This window comes from Coffea arabica, chromosome 7c, assembly GCF_036785885.1.
Source record: "Coffea arabica cultivar ET-39 chromosome 7c, Coffea Arabica ET-39 HiFi, whole genome shotgun sequence".
Lineage (NCBI taxonomy): Eukaryota > Viridiplantae > Streptophyta > Magnoliopsida > Gentianales > Rubiaceae > Coffea > Coffea arabica.
Genome location: NC_092322.1, coordinates 8428088 through 8452632, shown reverse-complemented (window position 1 = coordinate 8452632; position 24545 = coordinate 8428088). Strand labels below are relative to the sequence as shown.

At 36.6% G+C, this 24545-nt stretch overlaps 2 protein-coding genes and 1 pseudogene across 3 annotated transcripts; 1 reads left to right on the top strand and 2 right to left on the bottom strand.

Moving 5' to 3' along the window:
* The first annotated feature begins 1208 nt into the window (after positions 1 to 1208).
* Positions 1209 to 10987, top strand: LOC113698157 (DNA mismatch repair protein MLH3-like; annotated as a pseudogene).
* Positions 10988 to 11682: 695 nt separating this feature from the next.
* Positions 11683 to 14052, bottom strand: LOC113698223 (uncharacterized). The gene is made up of 5 exons (XM_027217963.2): positions 13619 to 14052; positions 13098 to 13182; positions 12832 to 12886; positions 12110 to 12248; positions 11683 to 12005 (listed from the first exon to the last, which is right to left on the bottom strand). The coding sequence occupies exons 1-5, from the start codon at positions 13820 to 13822 to the stop codon at positions 11928 to 11930; spliced, it is 561 nt and encodes a 186-aa protein (XP_027073764.1). The 5' UTR covers positions 13823 to 14052; the 3' UTR covers positions 11683 to 11927.
* Positions 14053 to 14662: 610 nt separating this feature from the next.
* On the bottom strand, positions 14663 to 18256 carry LOC113700130 (WUSCHEL-related homeobox 8). Of its 2 annotated transcripts, none has more exons than XM_027220618.2 (3): positions 17842 to 18256; positions 15714 to 16226; positions 14663 to 15031 (listed from the first exon to the last, which is right to left on the bottom strand). In XM_027220618.2, the coding sequence occupies exons 1-3, from the start codon at positions 18062 to 18064 to the stop codon at positions 14946 to 14948; spliced, it is 822 nt and encodes a 273-aa protein (XP_027076419.1). In that variant the 5' UTR covers positions 18065 to 18256; the 3' UTR covers positions 14663 to 14945. The 2 variants fall into 2 exon arrangements, with proteins under 2 accessions (XP_027076419.1, XP_027076418.1); XM_027220617.2 differs by having other exon boundaries at positions 15696 to 16226; positions 17842 to 18254.
* Positions 18257 to 24545: the final 6289 nt, after the last annotated feature.

Here is a 24545-nt window from a genome sequence, read left to right as displayed (position 1 = left end):
CGAGTCAAAATCGAGCTCAAAATATTAAGCTCGTCTCGAGTATATATATATATAAATAATATTTTTTATTTTAAGTATATATATATTTTATTTTAAGTATATATATATTTTATTTTAAGTATATATATATATTTTTATTTTATTGTTTTAATAGTAAAATTACATATATATCCTTAATATTTTATTATTTATTAAAAAAATATTATTTTATTTTTTTAAAAAATAAAATAATTATTTTTATTTTTTTCGAGCTTTAAATTGCCGGCTCATCGAGCTCAAACTCGAGTTCGAGTTTGGTAAAATGTAGTCGAGACTTGGCTCGATTAGCTTAAAATTCAACTCGACTTGACTCGTTTGCAGTCCTAGTTACATGTCAATTCGGATGTCGACACCTCCAATCACGCATGCATTTGCATGTATGTCTTCATGCTTTTAAAAGATGCTCTAAAAGCTTGAATTAATCAGTAAAAGGAGAAACATGATAGATTAGTTGTTTTTGAAAAATTTTACTATAACATAGAGTATATTTTGGGATATTTTTAGAAAATATATTAGAATATTTAAGAGTAGTAGAGTTTTTAAAATATATTTTGGAATATTTTTTAAACATTAAAAAAAATTTAAACTACTTTTTAGAGTACCTTTTAAAACTTTGGATTAGCTGTTTAAAAGTTTAAAAGTTTTAAAACTTTTAAAGATATTTGAAAAACTGAAGGATCCAAACATAGACATGTTATTGTTTGACCATTGACAGGGATTTTGGTTATTCTATTCAATAGTTAGTACATGATTCGTTTTCTGGCGACATTTGCTTGTTCTATGCATTAAAAGTATAATATACTGTTCCTCCGTTATTTGATATATTCATTTATTTTTATCTATTTCAAATTATACTATATTTTTCAATTGAAATTTAGATAATTTATAATTTTTTTAAAATATTCTTATTTAATGTAGGTCGTTGTTAAACATAACCTATTTTTATCAAATTAGTGAGAAATGTGGGGCCATTTTTGTAACTTCCACTCCTAACAGCAAAATTACGCCACGGGATAGCCTTTCATAAAAGTTTCCAAAGCAAAAATGTAATGACACAATTAATAAGTTACCCGCAGGGCACGTATCTACTTCACCTCAACCAATCAAATTACCCAAACGGACTTCTTACAAAGCACTCGCTTATTGTATCGAAATTCCACGTATAATGCTACCTAATCTTGATCAAGTGACGTTATCATTCATCACCTTGAGACCAAACGGGGCCCACCTTGAACAACCAAGCTATAAATACTCATCTGTAACTGCGCGCGCAACTTAGAAGTGAGAACCTCGGGCGACACATTTCTCTCCTGCCGCCATTTTCTCGTTCAAATAATCGAACAGAGAATTAGAGCTGTTTAACCTCCACCCCACGGGCGCAATTTAGAGTAAAGCAGCTTCTTTTTCAGTTAATCATCAAAGGTTTAATATTCTGAAGTCAAAACCCTAAATCGATTTTTCCCGCCATTTTTTTTTGGTTTCCGTTCTCCTTGGGAAATGCAGAATTAGGGTTTAGGGTTTATGTAAGCGAATGAAGAGATGGGAAAAATTAAGCCCTTGCCGGAGGCGGTTCGGAATTCGGTGCGGTCAGGGATTATTGTGTGTGACTTGACTAGAGTTGTGGAAGAGCTGGTTTTTAACAGTCTCGATGCTGGCGCGACCAAGGTAACTTCTATTATTGAACAATCTTATGGTAAATTTTCGATTTATCTGCAATTAGGATTAGGGGAGGATTGGGGATTATTATTTCAGATTGGAATGAATTACTTTGGTTTTTTTTTTTTCGTAATATCGTTTATTTGTTGAATAATGAGCTGTGATGTGTAATCCGGAAGACGTGGAATTTTTTGCAACTAAATGGTAGGTTGGAAATCAGAATGCTGAAAAAGAAGGTGCCGATTGCGAGTGTTTTTGTTTGTTTGTTTCTTTTTTTCCCCTTTAATATTGTAGGTATGAGTAGTTTTTGGCGTGGGGTGGGGGGGGGGGGAATTTTAATGATGCTATGAGAAAATGATATAAACGGCTTATAAGCAACTTTCAAACCCTGGAAACACTATGGTTCCACCAATCTCAATTATGGTTTGTGTTTACCTGTATAATTCTGAAGCTTCTCAAGATACCAAATTTTCTTTTGCCAAGTTGCAGCAACTTTGATGTCTTGATTGCTTTGTCATAGCTGCCATTTCATCCCAGTTCTTGATTCTTCCAAAAACTAACTCTGGAAATTTTGTTCTTTCATTAGGTATCTGTTTCAGTAGGTGTCGGGACATGTTCTGTCAAAGTAATGGACAATGGTTAGTAGCATGATTATCTGAACAACAAATATTTGCTACTGTGAACTATATTTAGCTACTATTTGGATGCTGGAGTTCATCTATCCACCTGTTCTAATTATTCATTCATTCATTCCATGATTTTATAGGATCTGGTGTTGATCGAGATGGATTAGTGCTTTTGGGAGAAAGACATGGTAATAGTTTTTAAGTAGAAAACCTTTTTGTTTTGAAAACATTTTACCTGTGTCTTGGTGAGTGTTGGCTATTTTCTTTACTTGAATACAACATTCTAAGCTGGCCTATGATGTAATTTTTGAAGAGCTAATATCAAGAATAAGAAAGTCATGATTGACATGGCACTCTATTCTGGTCCTAAAGATAAGGTGGGTAAGCATTCCATTTAAAGACTTCTGGAATATAGTTGAAGCAATACAATTAGACCCTTTTAGAAAAGCTTTCTTTGGGACCTGTCTTCTTGTTGTGTACTTCATTGTGTCCTTTTTTGGCTAAGACAGCAACATCAAAGCATCATCAATTGGCTGATTTGGACACCGCTAATCAAAACTTCGGCTTTCGTGGAGAAGCACTGTGCTCTATTTCCGATGTTTCTTTGCTTGAAATAATTACCAAAGCTCATGGGAGGCCTCATGGATATCGGAAGGTTATGAAGGTATAATGAGTTTGCAGTCTTGTTTCAGTTTCGTATTCAATATCCTTCAGCCTGTTTCCGGATGAACCATTGCTGTTCTTGTTATATTTTTGTAGGACTGCAAGTGTTTATACCTTGGAATCAGTGATGATAGACATGATGCGGGTACAACAGGTAACGAGTTCTTACTATTAATTACCATTGTCTCAGAAGTCAGAAGACACATTGCCCTGTGAAAGATATTTTTTGTGATCTTCTTGCACCTTTCTACTCCCATATTGAGGAGGAGAAGTTTTAAGAAGAGAATGCACATTATAAAGGTGTTGTTGTCAACAATCTTCAAGATCACTTGGGTGTTTCAATATCTATCAAGTTTATGAACTGAATTGCTGGACTGGGAAAAGGGACAAAACAATGAAATACATGTTGTTATCCACTCGTATCTTGAAATCGGAAAAATTAAAAAGAGACTGCATATTTTCACGGAGGTTATGTCAATCTTCAAATCAGTTAAACAATTCGGCATCATTTTGTGATATGAAATGAATTGCTAGATTGAGAAAAGGGGCAAAACAATGAAATACAGGCAAGCATACACCTTGCAGCTAACATGTCAACCAACAAGCTTCAATGCTCGATGGAGGGCGGCGGTGAAAGCCAATTCACTTTAGCACTTATTGTTGTAAATTATGATTGGTATTTTGAAATTGTCTGCACTAGTTGTTACGTGATTTTTGGAAGCAAAAAGTTTGCAGATTAAACATCAAAGTCAAGCTTTTGATTTGACTGAAGTGACTAGCAATTAGCATCTGTAATATTTTCCATTTATTATGTTTATTGAGATTGAGAGATTGCCCTACCTTCCTGGTATTTGCAGTTGTTGTTCGTGATTTGTTTTATAACCAACCAGTTCGGAGGAAGCTCATGCAATCCAGGTACCTGCTTGACTTGGCCATTAATGTTTTAGATGACTGGTGAAAGTTTCTGGATGTACAAAAAAGTCTACTTTATAGATATTTACAAATACTGATCTGAGCTACTTGTAACTTATGGTCTGCCTTGGAAGCCCCAAGAAGGTCTTACATTTGGTCAAGAAATGTGTGCTACGAATTGCACTGGTGCACCCCAGGGTTTCTTTCAGAGTTTCTGATATCGAGAGGTTTGTTCTTTTAATTTAACAAAACAACTTATAGCTAGTCTTAGTACACATTTACAATCCATTCATGCACCGCAGTGAGGAAGAACTGCTCAGTACATCTTCTTCTCCTTCTCCTTTGCCACTATTATCCACTAATTTTGGCATTGAAGCTGCCTGTTCTCTATATGAAATCAAAGCTGTTGAAAGAGAATTCAAGCTTTTTGGATACCTGTCTAGTCCATTCGGAATTTTGTCTCCAAAGGTACCAAATTTAAGACTGCTGACTTTTATGAGCTATGAAATTGTATAGCTTTATAGTTTGTAGTCAGATTTTCTAATTCATCACTACTGGAATTTACAGGCTTTTCAGTATATCTGTATCCCTCTTGTTGTTGCCTACCGATAATGTATATAAGCTGATGCTTTGGGCAAATGGTTGGATTGGGGAGGATCGACCATTTTGTGCATCCATTTTCTTTAACATCAACTGATGCAGACATCAATTCAAGGTTTATCTGCAAGGGACCGATACATAAATTGCTGAATCATTTGGCTTCTGGCTATTGGGATGATCAGAGATTTAACATTGGGGCTAAAAATGAGAAGCAAAGTAGATCTCAGACATGTCCAACATTCATTTTGAACCTCTCTTGCCCAAGATCTTACTATGACATGACTTTTGAACCACTAAAGAACTCTGTTGAATTTACAGTAAGAATTTCATTTGATGCTTTACGAATTCTGATATTAAATGTCTTAATGACTATGATTTCTTGTGCTATTTTATTATATAAGTTGTTTAAAGGCTTCAAGACATTCAACATGTACAGACGGATAAACATAAAGAAGCATGTAATTGTTTATTTGTGAATTTCACTGTCTCAATGTAATATATGCACAAATATGTTCATTTTTCTTCTCATTTCTTTGGTATTGACATTTATATACCAGAAATCCACTTAATGCATCAGGTGTGTCTGGGACACAATTGGTGTTATGTGTGCTAAACGTGCAGACTTGAGTTCACACGTTTCTTGTTCTTATTTATGAGAATCTTTTGCCAGCAGGGCATTGTGGAACCTCAATGCTGCTAGAGCCTACTTTACTCTACCACCATAGGCCTGTTGAAATACTGTAGTTAACTTTAACATGTGCAGCACCATTTATCATGTTTAGAAAAGTAATGACTTGTTCATATTCATGCAATGAGATGCATTGGTTGATTTGCTAAGCAGTGTTGCAATTAATATAGTCCATTTTCTCTTCAATTGTTATTATGTGACTTGCTTTTGTGGGTGATTCAATTGACTAAAACACAAAGTTGAAAGTAATATTCTAATCTCATATTGCGTATGTATTGTTTGTGTGGACTTTGTATGGCTAATTTCTGAATCATCTTTTCTATTAGGAAAAGTCCTCTGGTTTCGTTTTGGCAATTTATTCTCCTCTTTCATTTCCCTTGCAGGAATGGGGTCCTGTGCTTGTATTCATTCAGAATACAATCACCCATTATTGGAGTGAAAGTATCTCTAATGGTAAATGCTGATTTCATTTGTCTAATTTGTATGTTGAAGCTTTGGGGGGCATAGAAACTTTAAGGGGTATAGTATATGCTATGAAGAGAATCGTTATTCCAAGTGTGATCTGCCAGGTAAAAAATGGATTGTGGGAGGTAGGAACAAAGAAATCTTTTTGTGCAAGGAATTCTGTGTTTCTGTCAAACTAGATAAACTAGAATATTTTCTAACCACTATTGGATAACTGATTTTCTTAAGCTAGTTTTGTTGGAGAAGTTTCTGCGAATTTAGTACTTGCCTCAGTCTTGCTTGTGCCTTCAAGAAACCATATGCTTGTTGGTTCTTTTGTCATGGGATATTGATGGGGCCTTTTCTTTTTAAGATCTGCTGCTAAAAGATCAAACTGGAAGAAAGAGGTGCAGGACCAAAGATTGGCTGGCTTCACCTGAAGTTCACTGTTCACAGTCACAGAAACTAATGAGAGAATGTAAGAATTTGCCTGCCTGGGAAGAGGGTTTATCATCACGTCAGAAGTCTGATGGAGATGCTTCTGAATTACAAAAGCACAAAACAGATGCCTTATTTGAGGACTGTGACATTCAGTCATTTAATGCTTCTCCGTTTCATTGCGGAGTGACAACCAATAAAAAGATTCGCAATCACATGCAGTCATCTGCTGATTATTTTTCTGATGGAGATGATATTTTGGTGAAAGAGGAGTCCACTAAAGGGACCGGCAAAAAGAAATTAAACTACTTTTTTGATTCACAATGGCAAGATGAATCCTTTGAAATGGATGACGAGATGAACATGTCAATAAGGAGTCCCTTTTATACTCATTCTGAAGAATACGGTGAGGATGCATTTGTCAACCAGCTGTTCAGAAGACCATCCCAGCTCAGTTGCTTGACAGGAAGAGGCCTGCAAGATGTGGGCTCATCCCATCTGACCAAAGTGGAAACTGGGTTTGGAAGTTATGACTTTAGAACTCAGCATAAGTGGATCAACTTTGATGAGGGGTCTGATGGTGGAAAAGAATATGACACTGACCAGATCTTCATAGAAAGTTTGTCAAGGAACGAAAGAGTAAAATCTTTGTGGTCCCTTTCCAGGTGCACCAATCAACCTGATAAAATAACCAATGCTAACAGTTCATCGCAAGATTTGAGGTCATCCATGATTGCCGGAGAGTGTTCAGGTGAAGAGAACAACCTTCCGTCCGGTTCACTTAAACACATTAAACAATCTGATGGAGATAAGCTGTCATCTACTTCTGAATGGTCTCCACGGGTGCTACCATCCTTGTTTGGTACTGAGATTCCAGATGTTGATCATCTCATCGGTCAAGATGTATGTTGTGACTATAGTAAGGGTACTACATCTGGCTATATTCCAGATCAAGAAGGGGATTACGGCCACTTTAACCGTGATCCTTCTGTAAATAGTTGGGAACTAGAGAACTGCACAGACTTATCCTCGTTCAAGTTTTATTCTGATCATCTGGGAGATGTTAGTGAAGCTAGAGGACGTAAGCACAATGATTTTACCTTTGCAAATTGTTCCAGTGTCTTTCCTGATGAAATGGATTGGTTGCTTATGCAGTCTTGTGGCAAAAACAGTCTTCCAAAAGTTTCAAATCCATTAGATCAGACTTCATTACCTGCTCAGTTTGACAGGAATAAATTTGGAAGGATCCATACATCAAATGGAAAAAAGTATAGGTCAAAAGAAAGGAGCAAGAAGAAGCCATTCAGCTCCACCATTTTACAGGCCTCGGAGGAAGTTTATTGGTCTTAATTACTCATGGAAAATGGAAGGTGGAAGAACTGATTCTCCTGCAGTGAATAATGACTCTGCTCTTCCAGGTGCCATCGTAAATTCAAGTGTTATGTAAATCAGCACATCTGCAGAAAGAATAGGATACTGATAAAATAAATTGACATGTTCGTTGTGCAGAGACTAGCAACTCACTACATCAGCAACAATCATTAGGTCAGTGTCATTCTCCTTTAAAGGCAAGTTATGCAAATAATTGCTCATCTGTTTGCAGGTATGTAATTCATCTTTTCTCCTAATTTTCTTATAGAATATTAGATGAAATTTGTGCCATTGGGAATATTAATTTTGATAGTGGATCTCTGCTTTTGCAACAATGCTATCCTCTTGTCAGATTGAATGGCAAAGATTTCCAAAAGAAAGGTCAATGCATCAACTGCTGCAATTTTAAGCTCGTTGAAGGTAACTCTTTTATCGTTTGTAGCTAACAAAGCTCTTTTTGGGGAGCTGATGGATGCGTATTTCCATGTGATAATTCATTTTCCCTGTTTGTTACCATCTTTCTTGGGGACTCATTTCCTGCATGACATTGTATCATTAGTGAAGTTTCCAGCAAAATGTTAGTGTTGAAATCCTTTTGGGTAGTCCATAATAACAGTTTTTCAAGAGTCTTTTGAACATATAAATTTATAAAATCAACTTTGGGCCTTAATAATGACTTAATCCCATCATAATTTACTCATTCTTTTAGATTCCACATCAAAGGAAACTCGAGATGATCTAGATTCTGGCCTGAAGTGGCGTAAGAGTTCCCCACAAGCTGTGGTCAGTAACTTGCCAATTTTCTATCTTGTTAGCGAAGTGCTATCTGAATTTTTGCCTGAAAATGTTATACTATCATGCAGGATGTAATGAAGTCACAAGTAGCTCGAGATCATGACTGCATACTTGACGTGTCGTCTGGCTTCCTGCACCTTGCTGGGGATTCATTGATTCCTAGTTTTATTGACAAGAACTGCCTTAAGGATGCCAAAGTTCTTCCGCAGGTTGATAAGAAATTCATTCCAGTTGTGGCTGGCAGAATACTTGCCATCATAGATCAGGTCTGTGTTTACTGCTTTTATGGCACAGAGTGCCTGTTATGCATATTGCTCTGAGATATCTGCTAATGTTGCTTTATGTGACGTGATGTCTATGTAATGTTGAGTTTATGTGATCATCTTTATTGTGCGTGTTTTCAGGTAGAGTTTCACCTATTATTAAATTAAAGAATGCAAGGGTCTTCAGAATGGATAAGGATGTTGATCTGTCGAAAATTTTTAAACCCAATAAGCTTCTCGATTTTTAAAAGTTTAAGTGGTGCCTAACCATGAACTTAGGCAACGTTTGGATGCTGGTGACTTGTTCTGCTTAAATCAGTATTCAAATACCTTTCGACATTGATGCATGTGGAGAGTTAAAGCATCCTTTGATTGGTTGAAATAAATGTTTTTTTCCCTGACCTCACTGATGCTTTCCTACAGCATGCTGCAGATGAAAGGATCCGATTAGAAGAACTGCGTCAGAAGGTAAAATTGTTTTCGAGTTGCTCAGCATCTATTGCTATCTGAACTGCAGCTAACTGATTCAGTAAATGTTAGGTTCTAGATGGAGAAATGAAACAAGTTGCCTATCTAGAAGCTGAGCAAGAATTGGTACTTTCTTTCTTAATGTTCATTTCTCTGCGGATGATTGGCTGATTTTAATCAGAAAATTTCTCACTTTTTGCATATTATTATGGTTTCCAACCACAATGCTGCAGGTCCTGCCTGAAATTGGTTATCAGTTACTGCACAATTATGTCAGTCTAATTGAAAATTGGGGTTGGATCTGCAACATCAGTGGTCGAGGCGCAAGCTCCTTTGGAAAGTAATGATCCTCTTTTTTCTATCAAGCAGTTTATCTCTATGACTTACGCAGCACTAATCTGTGTCATTGCTCATAAGATAGCTCAAAGCTGCTACATTTTCAGTTTCTGGTTTCATTTCATGTTGGCTTCTGATGCCTGGTTCAGCTTTTGACCAGAATGCAAAATGGAACTTGAATGTGCTATGCACATTCAAATTTTCTTTTTTTATCGGGCAGGAACTTGAATGTGCTATGCAGGCAGCCAACTGTTGCTAAACTCGTTGCGGTAAAGTTCTGACATGCCCTATCCTTTGATTTTGTTGATTTCCATTAAAGTTCATTAAGTGTTAAAAATTGAATTTACTGGAAACTTCTATTGTTGCCATGCAAGTCAGCAGCATTTCCTCCACTGGCTTTCATTAAGAAACCTGATTTTTTAAAATTATTTTATTTTAATCTGCAGGTGCCATGTATTTTGGGGGTTAAGTTAACAGATATTGATCTGTTAGAATTTCTTCAACAGGTAATTCAGTTATTATTGCCCTATCCTGATAGTGATTTTGACCTGGTTCTCAATTGTCGCTTGCTTTTCATTCAACAAACGAGGAGGGGGGGGGGGTTTAACTGTATTTCTTTCAAAAACTAAAATTTCGTTCAACTTGATTCCATTGCAAAATATAGCTTGCTGATACAGACGGATCATCCACAATACCACCTTCAGTTCATCGAGTCCTTAACAGCAAGGCATGCAGAGGTACAATCTTGTGACTTAAAATGCTAATGAAGTTCTGCTCTAGATGGATGGATGGATGAATGTGAAACACTATAAAAGAAGTTGGAAGAGCAGAAAGTTGCTAAATGCTGCTCCTCAATGGGTGCTTACTTTTATAGGTTTATTGCATCTTAGCTTCCTGACCTTTTGGTTCCAGTTAGACTGAATACTGGGCGTGGATTAAAAAAATAGTCAGGCAATCTTTTCCGGACTGATCTTTTTTGTCAAATTGTGAACTCTAGGTGCAATTATGTTTGGTGACACATTACTGCCTTCAGAATGTTCACTCATTGTTGAAGAGCTGAAGCAGGCTTCATTGTGTTTTCAAGTGAGTTAAAAGTAGTAGATATAATATGATATGCATTGCCCAAAATTCAATTTTAGTGTGCTTGACTTTTGCATGAATGCTAATCATGGTTTAATCTGCAGTGTGCTCATGGGCGACCAACAACAGTTCCCCTTGTCAACTTGGACATCTTGCATAAGCAAATTGATAAACTTGGACTACGCAGCAGTGGTACATGTGAGTTGTGGCAAGGTTTGTGCAGGCAAGAAATCAGCCTAGAGCGTGCTGCAAGTCGGTTAACCTCAGCCATGGAGTAGTTTCAAGATGGCTGGAACTGGTTTCCCATATGGTTTTTGAACTGCTGCTTCGGGGATTAAGTTGAAATGTTATCTACCTCTGTTCTGGTCTATCAGAATTTATGTCAGAGAATTGAGACTGCTTCCGCAGTCGACATCCCTCTGCTAGCTAAATCTGGGATATGATAGCAATAGCTGTTTGCTGTTATTTGCTGTAAGTCGACATAAATAGTCTAGAAAGTGATAGAGATGCTGAATATGAAAATTCCAGCCAACTTCCAGACTCAGTACAAATATTGTACATGTTGTACATCAATACCTTCAAAATGTAAAATGATACCATTCTTTGAATTGCATAGGGTTAGAGCTGTACGGTTGCTGTCCGTTGGCTCCTAATACAGGAAGAAAATGTACATTTGTCCTTCAATTACTGTACAAATAAAATTAGATTCTCTTCATTGATATTAACATAATTAAACCCCAAAAATATAGGGAACTGAAATTCTTTTCAACCGGTGCCGAGACATATGCTGCAATCTTATTGTGGGGAATACTGAGATTGGAGTTGAGTGCTTTTAAAGGTGCCCCGGGTGCTGCCCAACAATTCGCTTGAATAAGATGCATAATTCCGGCCTCATTTAAAATGTGCATTTTGTTAGATAGGGGTGTTAGGATATAATAAACCAAATGCTTCATTTGGAATCTACTGATTTCCATTTAGATCACCCATGCTGCAAGCGTCTCTGGTGTCTTTTCAAGAAAAGCTAACTGGGCGTATGATAGATCATAACAAACTCAACTTCATCATCAAATAAACATCTTTAACAGAAAACGAGCAACAAAATCAGCAGATCAAAGGCGGGATCCTCTCGCCTCCCTTGGCCCAATTGGGTCCCCCCCTAATAAAGGTTAGAGTAGGAGCAGAGTTGCCGATTGACCCGAAAAAGAACAAATTCATGCCAAGTTGTGGGTGTTGAAGTCCTAAAAGGTGTAGCCACAAGAAAACCAGGCAAAAAAAAAAAATTACCAACTATAAAGTTCACTAGTTCAGAGGAAGCAGATACTCGATGCATTAATTGCCTTGAAGAGGCATAAAAATTAACGCAGCCATTCCTTTCCTTCACAGGAAACATATTCTATGCATACCAAAGAACATGATTAGCATATTCTGTCCACCGAAGGGGAGTAAACAACTGAAAAGGTATTCATAGTTTACTCTAGACCAAAAATACATATAAATTAGAGAGTTAAGAGCTGTTTCTGGAGTTCCCAAAGTGTAATGGGACTGCTGTCATGTTTCCTCAACATCAATAGCAGCACAGACAGCCTTCCAGATGGGCACTAACATTTTTACAGGTGGATAGAGTTCCTGCAAAATAATTTCATTTAAAATAGTTAGTGAGCAGGTTTTGTAGGGGTATGGAAAGTGCAAGTTAACAGTGACCATTTGAAGAGTCTTGGAGTCTCCTTCACCTTAAATACCAACATGAGTTCTTCTTCTCCACGTATAATCAGGGCTAGGCTCCAGTAACAAGTAACTGGGGTCACACACTCATTCAGCACAGGTTTCAAGATCTTGTTAATGGGAACAAAGCGGCGAATGGTTCTTCCACTGCCAAAAAAGAATGCCTAGTCAAAAAATTGTCGGATGAGGATTTAAGGGTAAAATATGCTCACATTCGATGTTGATCACAAGAGGTCGGCCAAGACTGCTCCTAGGTACATGGCCTCATGCATAGCAGCCATTGTACTTAATGATCGTGATGTTTCTTCCATCAGAATTCACTATATAATCCAACCCGATTATATTCATTAAAAAGTCAAAAACTTTTCAGTCAAACATGTTATAATGAATAGCAATGCTCAAAAGCAAACTCTTTGATGAAATATTTAAGTACTCGTCTGCCTTCAATATATAAGCTAATTGTATGCCTATATATTATGACTTCGAGTTTTGTGGAAGATATATTTACCAGAAGATTTACTTTCATTTAAGAAAAATCATGCCATTAAAACTTCTTCCAACAACACAGCTTTTGTGGTCTAAGAAGTCCTAAATTAAGCGTTTCAAATTTTAGAACAGATTGTGAATTGCATATCTACATTCCCACTCATGGAACCACAGGAAAGAGGTTTGTTTTGAATAACCTAGCAAGAAATGAAAGATCACATCCGTGTGCAAGATTGAAAGGTACCTTCCATATTGAGTCTCAAGCTGAACCCCAAAAGCTGGCAGGATGATAACAGACTCTGCAGTAAGCAGAATAAAAAGAATTTCTGAATAACTGATGGCACCTGATGCCTTACACGCGTGAAATGAAAACTAGCAGCTGCATCATTCACAGCCGTAAATACAAAGCGCACTTATCATTTTTTTCCTACGCAACTTTCATGCTTGGTTTGTTTTGCTCCATAGAGGTTGCAAGGTGAGTGCTAATAGGCCAGTTTTGCAGCTTTTTACCTTTCTTAACCAGTTTCTGCGATAACAGTCTGACAAACAATCCACCCAAAAGCAGACTCCATGGAAGTGTGGTAAGTAAATTAAGCTGCATTTCATATTCCCATCATGTTAGACACAATAAACCATCAACTCTGTACTCAATAAATTACAGTTTAGATACACCGCATTTTGGTCAATGACGTTTCAAGAACAAGGAAATCAGCAAGAATTCTGAGCAAAGCCATGAAATCGTTCATTGACAGCAGAGATTTTTCCATTAACGTTCTGAATATTGGTTCCTCCAACAAATCTTTGCACTAAAATTGCATAATCATCAATCTCTAAAGTCATATGACACTTCTGATATTCCGAATCCCAAATGAACAAAATTCGAAACATAATTGACATTCCAACAAACAATAAGAACGGAATTTTTTTTTAAATGTCTCTTGCCATATAATCAAAACCCAGAAGAAAAAAATTTGGAAAGCAAAAAGAAAAAAGGAATTAAAGACTGAAGTTGGCCCAAAAGAAATAAATACCTGTTGAAGAAAGAAGAAGAAGAAGGGAGAACTTGCGAAGAGAAGCAAAGTAAGGAAGCAGAAAATTAAGAGCTTCTTTTGACTGCTTCTTTGGAGAACAATGTGATGAACGTCTATGGCTTCAGGTGGGCCCTTGTGAATATCGTGTATGTATTTGTATCTGCCATTCTCGTACGCATCAGCCGCTGCAGAGGATTCACCCATTTCAACTCCTCACTCGGAAGTTAGGAGGTGGGCTTCGGGAGGAATCTTTCTGGGGAGTTAACAAATTCTGCTCCATGAATAGTGAAGCAAGCATAAAATGACTAATGTTGAAATCCGTCTTAAAATGACCACTTCATCATTTTGTTTTAAAGGTTTTCTATGGCTCATTAATTAGGTTTATCACGTTCCACATTTCACGCTCAATGTTTTACAAAACACGGGGTTTGGGCAACAGTAGTATATATATGGTTTTGGGCATGACAATTGCACAAATTCCTAATTCATGTTGATTCCAGTAGTTAAAACTGTATTTTCTTGTTTGTTACATGTGATTTAAGTATCAAAAAAAAAAAAATTAAAGCATGTAAAAAAAAAAAGCCAAAGGTGTTTGTGCGTGCGTTTCTTTTTTTTTTTTTTTTGGTCACAACAATTCAATCCACAATTGAAGGAACGTATACCAAGTACGTACAATTTATAACTTTGAAACATGAATCTTGATTGTTTTTACTAGAAGACTAAAGTCTTGTTAGCCAAAAGGTGATTAAAATTTACAGTAGTCCAGTACCAGGTGTAGTCTTCTTGATTCTTATGATTTAAAGAAACGTGACTATATTTTTGATGTAGAGTAAAAGAAAATGTAAACCACTGGGCTAATTCCCTGTACAAACCACTGGGCTAATCTCGACCGGTGAACTGTAGGTGAGGGTTCAAACCTCACCTGTAGTAAAAAAAATCTAAGAGTTGTGTCATAGCACTCCCCCCAACCACAGCCTCCTTAGGCTCCTCCTTCCCCCTAGATTAGAATAGAGTAGGTTGGCACCAGATAGAGAAGATCAGAAATCCACAATCCTGAAATATATATATAGATATATAAAGCCAACCAACTAACCATATTGTTCAGCTCTGAGCATATATTCTAGACATGATCAAATGTGCTTCTAACATCCATCACTGAAAATAATCAGCATCAGGTTGCAAAGAGGAGGGACTGCCTATAAAGTCTTCAGTTACAACTCTCGAACATTTCACTTTGTGTTTGGGACTGCGTACAATGTCTTCAGTTACAACCCTCCATATTTTTCTTTGCTAAACACAAACGAGGAACAAGTGGAAACACAATAAATCAGCCTGTCATGTTGTAATCTTCTGCATGCAGATAAGGGCTGTAGCTTTCCGGCACCTCCATCTTCCCAAGCAACTGGTCCATTCCTACACCCATTGAATATGCTTGGTGTTATCGAATGCACAACAAATGCAGAACAAAGATATCCGTTATCCAGGGTTATCAAGATCATAATATGCAAGCATACGTGCTCAATTAGATACAACATTTTATGACTTCTCGAAATAGGTGCACCTTCTGTAAGAACCTCAACATCAGCCCTCTCAATTCGACTATTGAATGTATTATAGAAGCTAAATCTTCCTTATAGATCGTGATTTCAATTCGACTGACAATTTATTTGGGTTGAGGCAACTCATTTTGTAGAAAGTACAAATGGAAAGTGAAATTATCAGAAAGCCTTGCAAATGAATCGAATTTGTAATCCTAGCTGGGGTCAAATATATAGTTCTACCATCTCCAAGTAGGAGATTGGCCTTTAGCTAACTTGGAGTTTGAGTTACGCTCGTAAATGGTGCTCAGATCTCTGATAGCAAGCATGTACATCTAAGAATGTGAATATAGCTAACATGCTTCTTGCTAAGAAGTGCTATGAAAAATATTCTCGGTAGGATAGATATGTTGGATCATCAAAATACAACCAGTTGACGATCTCAAGTTTGAGAATGTAGTCAACCAATTTAACTAGGTTATGACAAGTGTTCGTTTCAGTGACTAAACGGAGGTAGGATGTTAAAAGGAAATACATACTTGGGTTTGATAACATACTTCCATAGAAGGACATCTGGCCAAAACTCCCAGCTGACTTTGAACTGCCATCTGAAGGGAACATCGGCTCTGGTTTACTGCTACGTGGGTCAATGGAAAGCATCCCTGAGCTTACATCAGTGTTCTGAAAGCAGAGTTCCTCGTTCCTTGAAGTTGGAATGTGTGGAGACTGCAAATCCTCTGGCTTTGTCTTCTTGTCATTGGGTGATTCAACCTCTGTCTCCACTTCCGATTCAATGTTGTTTGATGCAGCTGCTTGTTGCTTCCTCTTTGATCGAGCACGCCTGTTCTGAAACCAATTGTAGACATTTGTTTCAGATATTTGACCGTGTTGTAACAATTCATTAGTTATCTCTTTGATCTTCTGCTTGGATGGAGCTCCATTCCCTTGATCAAATATACGCTCAAGAATCTGAAGCTGGACAGGTGTAGGGGTCCAACGTTGTCTACCAGTAATTTTATGACCAGCAGATGTCACTAGTGGGTCACAGTACAGATTTCCAAGTCTGGCACCTGAAACAACAGGAACTCAATCTTCCTTCAACAAAAAGTAGAATCAAGATGAAGGGGCTTGTTAAACAGGAATTGGACTTCGTCCTCTTCAACATTCAATGCAAGGAAGAAGAGATTATGACAAGTTTTGAATTATTACAAATCCTCTGGTGTTTGCCACTGTCATCAACAAAGTATACTTTGTTAACAGATAACTGCTACATGCAGAGCTCAACTTACGGCAAAAAGAAAATCAGTTTGCCCATTTTAAGGGCAGATTCATTCCAGATAATGAGGAATGCAAAGATATGAAACGTCTTCTGTTTCACATACATCAAAGAAAGATCACACTCTGAAAATTGTAATCGCCACGAGATCTACTCAGTGCACAAAGATTTCAGGTTATCCAGTCATGCAGTCAACTGTGTTGGTTATTTATCCTCACTATAATTTCAGAATATCGCATGGTTTGTTTGCAGATGGGACCTTAGAAGAAAACATCACAGTTTCAAGAGTCCCTCTAAATGTGCCAAATTAAATTAAATAGGCTGAGTATAGATATGATAGAACCTTCACATACTGTTGGAATTCAAGAAACATCTTCTCTGCTTACAGTTTTGTGGACAAGAAGACTACTGGGCTGGAAAAAAGTGCATAGAAGATGCAGACTACCTTTCATTGACTGCAGTCTAATGCTACAAATACAGCCAAGTCAGTCCGCTTCATCTAGATGAACGTTTTGAAAGCCAAAGTTTGCAATGACCAGGCCATTAAAACAAATTTGGCTAACATGTAAAGTAGTCAAAAACCGTGTTTCTGGAAGAAATGGCGATCAAGAAGGTAGTTAAAATCACAGAAGCATAAGGAAGACTAAGGTTGTAATGGCTTCACAAGTGGAATACTCTTCAATAACTTGCCGAGAAATAAGAGATGAGGAATCGCTGCTAGTTAAAATCAAAGAGTCAGAGGTAGGACTTTGGAAGAGCACAAATAATCCGAGTTATTTACATGAAAATTGATATTGTACTTGTTCTCAAAATTAAATAAATATTGATACTTTAATTCTGCTGCTGCCATTAGCTTGCCGGGAATCTTTAAGAAATAGGTTTCTCCACTTTGGAATCCCCATCAAATCATAAATAATTTTTCAAAATTTTATTAAAACGTACACTATGTATATAAACAAACCCAATGAACGAATTTAAAAAACTTTGACCAGACATATTGAAAGATACCAAGGAATGTGAACGCTTTGAACTCTAGACGAAGTACAATTGTCAAAATATTTGCTTATACCCCTTTGAGGTGGCTTCTCACACCCAACCCATTGAAGAAAAGTGAGAAAACTAAGACAATATATACATTTGTAAAAACCAAAAACAGCACTTTTATCAATTGAATAGCAAGAAATGGTAAAGTAGCAGCAGTAAAAGACAAGTCTCGAAATTCAACAAGCAAGATATGATCCCAACAACACCCTTTACCAAGATTTACCAAACCTGTTAAAAGGTCGCATTATTTTCTAATTTCAATGAACATAAAACAAAATTGCGATCAAACATGAACACAAACTTACACACATTCACACAGTAAAGATGATAAGCAGACAAAAAGAGAGAAAGGGCTGCTAGAAAACCTGCAAGATCATGATGGGAAGTGAGAGATTTGTGCAAATCAACAAGCTGTTCACAGATGGTAGCATAAACAGCAATTTGCTTCCTGAGAACTTCCATTTGTTCATCAGTCATAACTTTAACAAACATTCCTCCATTATTGAGTTCCTCTGCTGCTGCTGCTGCTGCTGCAGCAGCAGCTGTTGTTGCTTGTGGCTGCTGAGGTGGTTGTTTATCCCACTCCATAAAGAATGCTACTTTGCTTGGTTTGATGACTTCAGTTATGTACTCTCATTACAAATTGTACAGACAAAATCTATGTCTCTCTGCAATCTGAGGCTTTTATCTTTCTTGAATGAAGTAAAGAAGAGACTAAAGTCAGTAAGGGGGGCAGGCAGAGAGAAAAGGTAGCGAGAAAGTAAAGGCAAGAAATTTGGACCATAATAAAGACAAGAGTTGGACGTATTTCCAATTATCTTTTCTTTATTTAATTCTTCTGCACGTCTCTCCTGTATTTGAATATGTTTCCATTTCTTGTTTTGGGATATAGTTTCGCATTTGTCAAACTGTGCCAATTGGCACTGGTTGAAAAGGCCCTCACATGTTGGCTTTGAATTGAAGTAAGTGAAATAAAATTGAAAGGAAATGATACAAGCACTCTTCAAAACACCTCGTACTATAACGTTTTTTTAAGGAGTGTTAATATTATTTTTCAATTAAAAATGTGTTTGGTATAAAAAAAAGTAAATATGTGTATTTAAATGATAAATTATATTTAAAATAAATGTATTAATGACTGCTATTAAGCACTTATTTAAAAATTCTATAATTTTTTCCCTCGCGCTCTATATGGGTTAATTTTTTAGTCTTGGTCATGAATTTTGCATAGCAATACATTAATAAAATTTGAAAGTCTCCTTATATTTTAGGAAATTGAAAAGAAGTGCACGTAAAGTTGTCACGCAAGCATTCATTCGTTAGTTGAAACAAAAAAAAAAAAGAAAATAGTGAGGAGAAGTCGTCCAAATTAATGCACTCCAAAATGGCCCTGTTTGGATTGCCATTTTCTGCCAGAAAATTACGTCGTTTTCGGTGATCACATTTCCCTATTACCTTTTTCCCTCACATACATCAAATCGTTACAGTAATTTTTCCATGAAAAATGACGGAAAATGCAATCCCTATTACCTTTTTCCCTCACATACTTGCTTTGTTTTGTCTTGTGTGACATTTTGTTCGATCGTGGTAAACATTTTTAATCAATTCTCAACCAGATTAAACTTCACTATAACAAAAATAATTACTAGTTACTGCTACTGTATTATAATAATACTCTTCTATTTGCCCGGGCAATAATTCTGGCAGCAGCCTAGCGCGCCGGGCGGGTGAGGTTCCCGCCTCTGGACAACTGACAAGTCACAAACGCTGATGTTTAGCATTAATAAAATAGAAGGATATTCAGCTACTTCGAGGAACACCGTGACCGTGCTACACACACCGTCCTGATCACGTCAAGATCACATCCAATGTGGCACGTGTGATCTCAGGAAGATTCTGATTAGCAGAGCTTAGTTTCGTATACGGTGTACCGTGCGCCGTACAAAGAAGAAGCCTAATTTACCAAATTATTCATTAACATGCATGTTTTTTCTTTTTCTGGATATCCGGATCGACACTCGACTAATTTCACAGTACCCGGGTTGAGCAGGTCCGGCCAATACCCAAAACAATAACAATTGGAACTCGAATTAGAGACTTTGGAGTGAGGACTCCATGTGAAAATCAATCAAATTATCCCAACACGACATTAACATGCATGTAAGACGCTAAGAAAATGAGAATTCAATTCATGTGCTTGGCAATTGTTGATAAAAAAAAAAATAGGGATAATTTCAGAAACCTCCCCTGAGGTTACTTGCATTTGCACATAGCTCCCCTTAGGTTTAGAAAATTACACCACCCTCCATTGATGCAGTGAAATGACAACAATGTCCTTTATTAAATAGATAATCTATACCATGCGATGAAACAAAATGGTGAAACGGAAAAAAAAAAATTGTCACTACTATCTATCTTGCCACAAATTCACCAACTACTTATAGTTCTTTGTTTTTCCCATCTCTCTTGAGTCCTATCTCTTTTCTTGTTTTTCCCATAACCTGTTCGCACTGACCATAATGACAGCAAAGCTACGTCCGCCTCTCTCATTCTCAGTAATTAGAACCTTTTGATTTTCCAACTTTTCTTATGCTTTGCTGATGCTAATGACTTGAAATTGCCAAATAATAAATTGAGGTGAGTCAATTTTATTGTCGAAATAGATAAATACGAAAAGGATACTAGTGATAGATTTGAAAAGAAAAAAAAAAAGAAACTAATGGTTGAAAGGGAAAGAGGTCTAGATGAGGGGCATACAATTTTGACTTCCATAAAGATAAATTTTCTTGTATATTAACAGCTGCATTTGGGTTTCTTTAATTGATTTGCAATAGTTGATAGTAGTTTGCTATGGATATCAAAGTTGGTATAGATCCCTAGATGTTGATGGAATATTACTAAACTACATGCTTTGCTATGTAAAAGCATTGCTCTTTGGTATTGGTGGTCGTAGGCTAGGATATTGTTTTATGTTTGGCAAGATGACAGCCAATGAAATCACAGTTTGGAATTTGAGATTGGTTAATTTTGAGCAAGGAATGAAATAGATGAATTGTAGAAACATTTGGATATTTGAGGTGATTGTTATAATTGATTTGCATTGAAAGCATTTGAGTAGAGGTTGGGGATTTTGTAACTGCCCAAATTTTGGGGACTGAGTTGGAGTGAATTTGAGACTCTATCATATTTGTAGGGAGGGATTGAGTTGGGAATGCTTGATTAGTTGCAAAAGTGTATAGGTGGAAGGTGATGACTAAATTATTTTCCTTTTTATTTTCACAATTTTAGTAGAAGGGTAGTTTAGGATTACTGAAAAAGAATCTAGGTTATTGGGGCTACATGGTTACCTAAATAGTAAAAGTAAGGGTAGTAAGTGTAATTTTGAATATTTGAGGGGAGCTATTTGTAATTAATGGAAACCTCAGGGGAGGTTTCTGAAATTATCCCAAAAAAAGAAGATAGGTATAGATTTGAGAAGAACGAATTAATCGTTGAAAATTATTTCTAACTCTTAAAATTATAGCGTGTGTGGCGTTCTTATTATCCTAAAACAAAAATAGCCCTTAGAAAACCTTCTAGCTAGAAGAATGAAGAAAATGAAATGTTTGGTCGGATTGGAGTAGGAGACCGGGAGTACTCATTCATTCAGTGTTGGGCTGTGTTGACGAGTGTTTTTGACGACCACAGCGTTGCCATCACAGTATCAAAAAGCAGGAGCGCATCTATCGCCCGTTATGGCGAAAAATTAAGAGGCAGGCTACTTCTACGTTTATAATTCTCCGTTTGTCCCCACTATTTTTCATTTTTCTTCCCTTTCTCACGAATTCAATCCAGTCAACACTGGTGTGGATTCGGGGCTGCAATGGAAGCAGCCATCAACGTTCAACTTGCCTGCTATACTGTACTACAACGAAGTTAGTTCAACGCTGATCTTCCATCAACCTTGAATTTTTATGGTCGCTTGATGTGACCGTAATTCTGGGAAGGACTTTGTTTAGAAAGAGATTTTTCATCAAAAAAATCTTTATATTTGTCGTGAACATATTTTCAAAAAATCATCTTTTTATCATATATATATTAAATCGATACAGTATATTTTTTTGCAAAAACTCCAGAAAATTGCAATGTGAAGAACTCGGTTGATGAGTTTTATGTGAGATATTCTTTCATTTTCTTGCTTAAATTGTTGGATTCATGTATCTTTAATTACGATAGAATTGAGAAAGCGAGCTAGTCGTGCACACCGGGAAATTAATTATGACTTGAAAAATGAAAATTTAGTAGTAGTTCATGGCCGGTTGCTCTATGCAGGGATCAAACCATAAAATTTAAGGTCATGTTTGGATTGCATTTTTCTGAATTTAAGGTCATTTTTCTAAATTTTTTGTAAAAAAAAAATTATTATAGTAATTTGATATACATGAGGTTAAAAGGTGATTGGAAAATATATTCACAGAGAACAAGGAAGGCTACTCTGAGAGGATAATCTTTACGCACATGCACAACTTTAGCGCCAAAATAGAAGTTGACGTAAGATCTTTATGGAGGGTGAAAAAAGTTTAATATGTAAAGGAGATTTTTAAAAGCTTTCAAAATTTTAGGGGGAAAAGAAAAAGAAAAACCAAACACATGCATGTCTTACATTTGAGTTGCTGGGTTAATTGTACTTGCCTTCCAATATAATATGGCTATTGAGTCCATACATTTATTATATTGCGTGTTTGCTTAATATTTTAGAAGATCAAAATCCATAAATAGGAGTGAGGTTTGCGTGAGAAGCAGAGACTTTTTGGTACAAAACATTCATGGGAATAAATCATCATGATTAAGTTTAACGCGAAACTTCCTTTCATTTGACACTAACGTGCATCCTCACATGCATCTTACCTGGTAAATTCGGCATCTTCAAAGTGTAACGAAATCCATGGACTTTGGAGTATGATGCCAAATTTTCCGAAGAAAAAATCATTAAGAATGACCCAAACTGTAGATAGATCCAACCTTTCACCTAGAATTCCTAAATCATACGTACATCACCCCAATCTTGTCTCGTGACAATTCCTCGTTTCCTTTCTCCTTCTCCTTCCAAAAATTTTTTTTTTTTTTTAAAAATTTTTTATGGGGTTGGTTGGTGACAATTTGGATTAATGCCATACCAGGTTGAGTTCCGCACACACGTCTTTGTCCGCAGCGGACAACCGGAGACTCACCGACATGGCATGTGCACCGCAGCCGCAGCGGCGGCGCAGCAGATGGCCAGACAAATGCCCACCGAAATATTCCTGTCCTGTCACTAAAGTGTTAATTCTTTACTCTTTTTTATTCTTTTTTTTTTATAGTATAATTGGGAGGTCTCGAACCAATGATCTCTTATTTACACTTCCGCTTTCCGTGCGACATAACCCATTCCTCCACTAAATTGTTTACATTTGTAGTTCCTACAAATTAATTAGAAGGAGTAATAAAGACACGAAAGCTTAGTTTTACCAAATTGTAGTTAAGAACAAAAACACCGAGTGCATCAATTAATAGGTTGTTGTACACGACTTTGTGAAGGATGTTGACTGCAAATTTTGTTTTTCTTTTTTAATATCCGTCTCTCTAAAAACCTGCATCATTATGCATTGAACGGTCGATTGCTTTGTTTAAATGTTCGAAGTTTATGAACTCTTAATATTTTCGCCAAACCAAATAAACTTGAGTGATTTCCGATAATTATATAGGCTTACGGTTGAAAAGATTTGGTGATTCGATTTAGAGAATGCTAATAGGAATGCTAATGGGGAAATGAGACCTATTACAATGCATGCATTTCTCCAACCAAAAAAAAAAATATTTGCAGCCAAAAAGTAGGACATAATTATTAATTAGTGTCTAATCAGGTGCATTATGAGAGTAATCAGGTGCATGCTTTTTCGCCATCAGTTTGGGATAGTGGTGAACCATGCATGCGATACATTGGATTCCTAATATGTTAAAGAGTTACTTGCCGGAATTGAAGTCAAAATATGCCACAATTTCGTACTATCTTTTATGCTCAATTTTAGTAGTAGTGGTTGTTATCGCTAACACGAATAGATTCTTAAAAGAATTTTAGCAATGTTACTTACTAATCTTAACCTCCAAAAAAAACAAAGGATTTTCTGAAATTTGTTGCTGATGACAGATACTTTAACCATATTCAAAATATCCCTGATGCAAGTCATGTCCAAAAGGAACTGGAAATATGATGAGATTCTAGGATTTACAGGATCAAGCAACAAGGTTCAAAGCTGCAAATGTGATTGGAAAAAATGTGGAGTAGTTTATTACTGTACAGCGTACGCGCTTTGCAACAAACCCGTTTGACAAGTGGATTTTTTGGGTGTTTGTCTAAAATTTTACTGTAACTTACTGTAGAAATTATAGAAAAATTTTTTGAATTTTTGAAGTGTATAGTTTAAAAAAACTTCAAGAAGTTTATTGTAACTAAAGTTATTAAAAAACTTGTAACAGCTGCCAAACAAGGCCAAAGTTATTGCTCTTCTTCAACACTGCCCAAACAGGATAAATTGGTTTACCAAACAAGCTCGTAAGCAAAAGCTGTTTGCCCATCTAATATGGGAAGAACATGAAATTCTTTGATGTTCGCATGGGAGCTTAATATTGGATCCCCAACCCCAAGTCACAACTAATGTACTAAATAACCCTGAATTTTCTTGTATATCTTGGAAGTAGTGGAGATCCTATCAGGACATCCACCTTAAGACTTTTTGTAGTCATGGTGAATTGCTTTTTCCGTGTTACCTTTTCTTACAAAATTTTTTTCAGCATGCATGAGATTTTAGTGTTCCCTTTTGTCGGAAAAGTGTTTTTGAGTGGGATTAAGTTTTCTGCCTCGACCACTTTATGACAAAGACTTCCCGGGCTAGGAAATCATTAGGCTTTCTATTTTCTTGGTTTGCATGTGTGTTTGATAGATTTTGTCCCAAAGATCAGCAACATTTACAGAAATGAACGCGTACTCTCAGGATGGACTTCTTTGAATTCTTGCCAATTGATTCATTTGCTGGGCTAAGCTGTTGCTGTA

What these genes read in the sequence shown, in the direction of transcription:
- LOC113700130 (XM_027220617.2), bottom strand. Translation starts at nt 18,064, where the DNA reads ATGGAGTGGGATAAACAACCACCTCAGCAGCCACAAGCAACAACAGCT. An exon ending in TTCCCATCATGATCTTGCAG is followed by an intron (nt 16,227 to 17,841) that starts GTTTTCTAGCAG and finishes CTGTTGTTTCAG; the next exon opens with GTGCCAGACTTGGAAATCTG. An exon ending in AAGTATGTTATCAAACCCAA is followed by an intron (nt 15,032 to 15,695) that starts GTATGTATTTCC and finishes CAATGGGTGTAG; the next exon opens with GAATGGACCAGTTGCTTGGG.
- LOC113698223 (XM_027217963.2), bottom strand. Translation starts at nt 13,822, where the DNA reads ATGGGTGAATCCTCTGCAGCGGCTGATGCGTACGAGAATGGCAGATAC. An exon ending in TCTTCTTCTTTCTTCAACAG is followed by an intron (nt 13,183 to 13,618) that starts GTATTTATTTCT and finishes TATGAAATGCAG; the next exon opens with CTTAATTTACTTACCACACT. An exon ending in CTTGAGACTCAATATGGAAG is followed by an intron (nt 12,249 to 12,831) that starts GTACCTTTCAAT and finishes CTTTTTTGGCAG; the next exon opens with TGGAAGAACCATTCGCCGCT.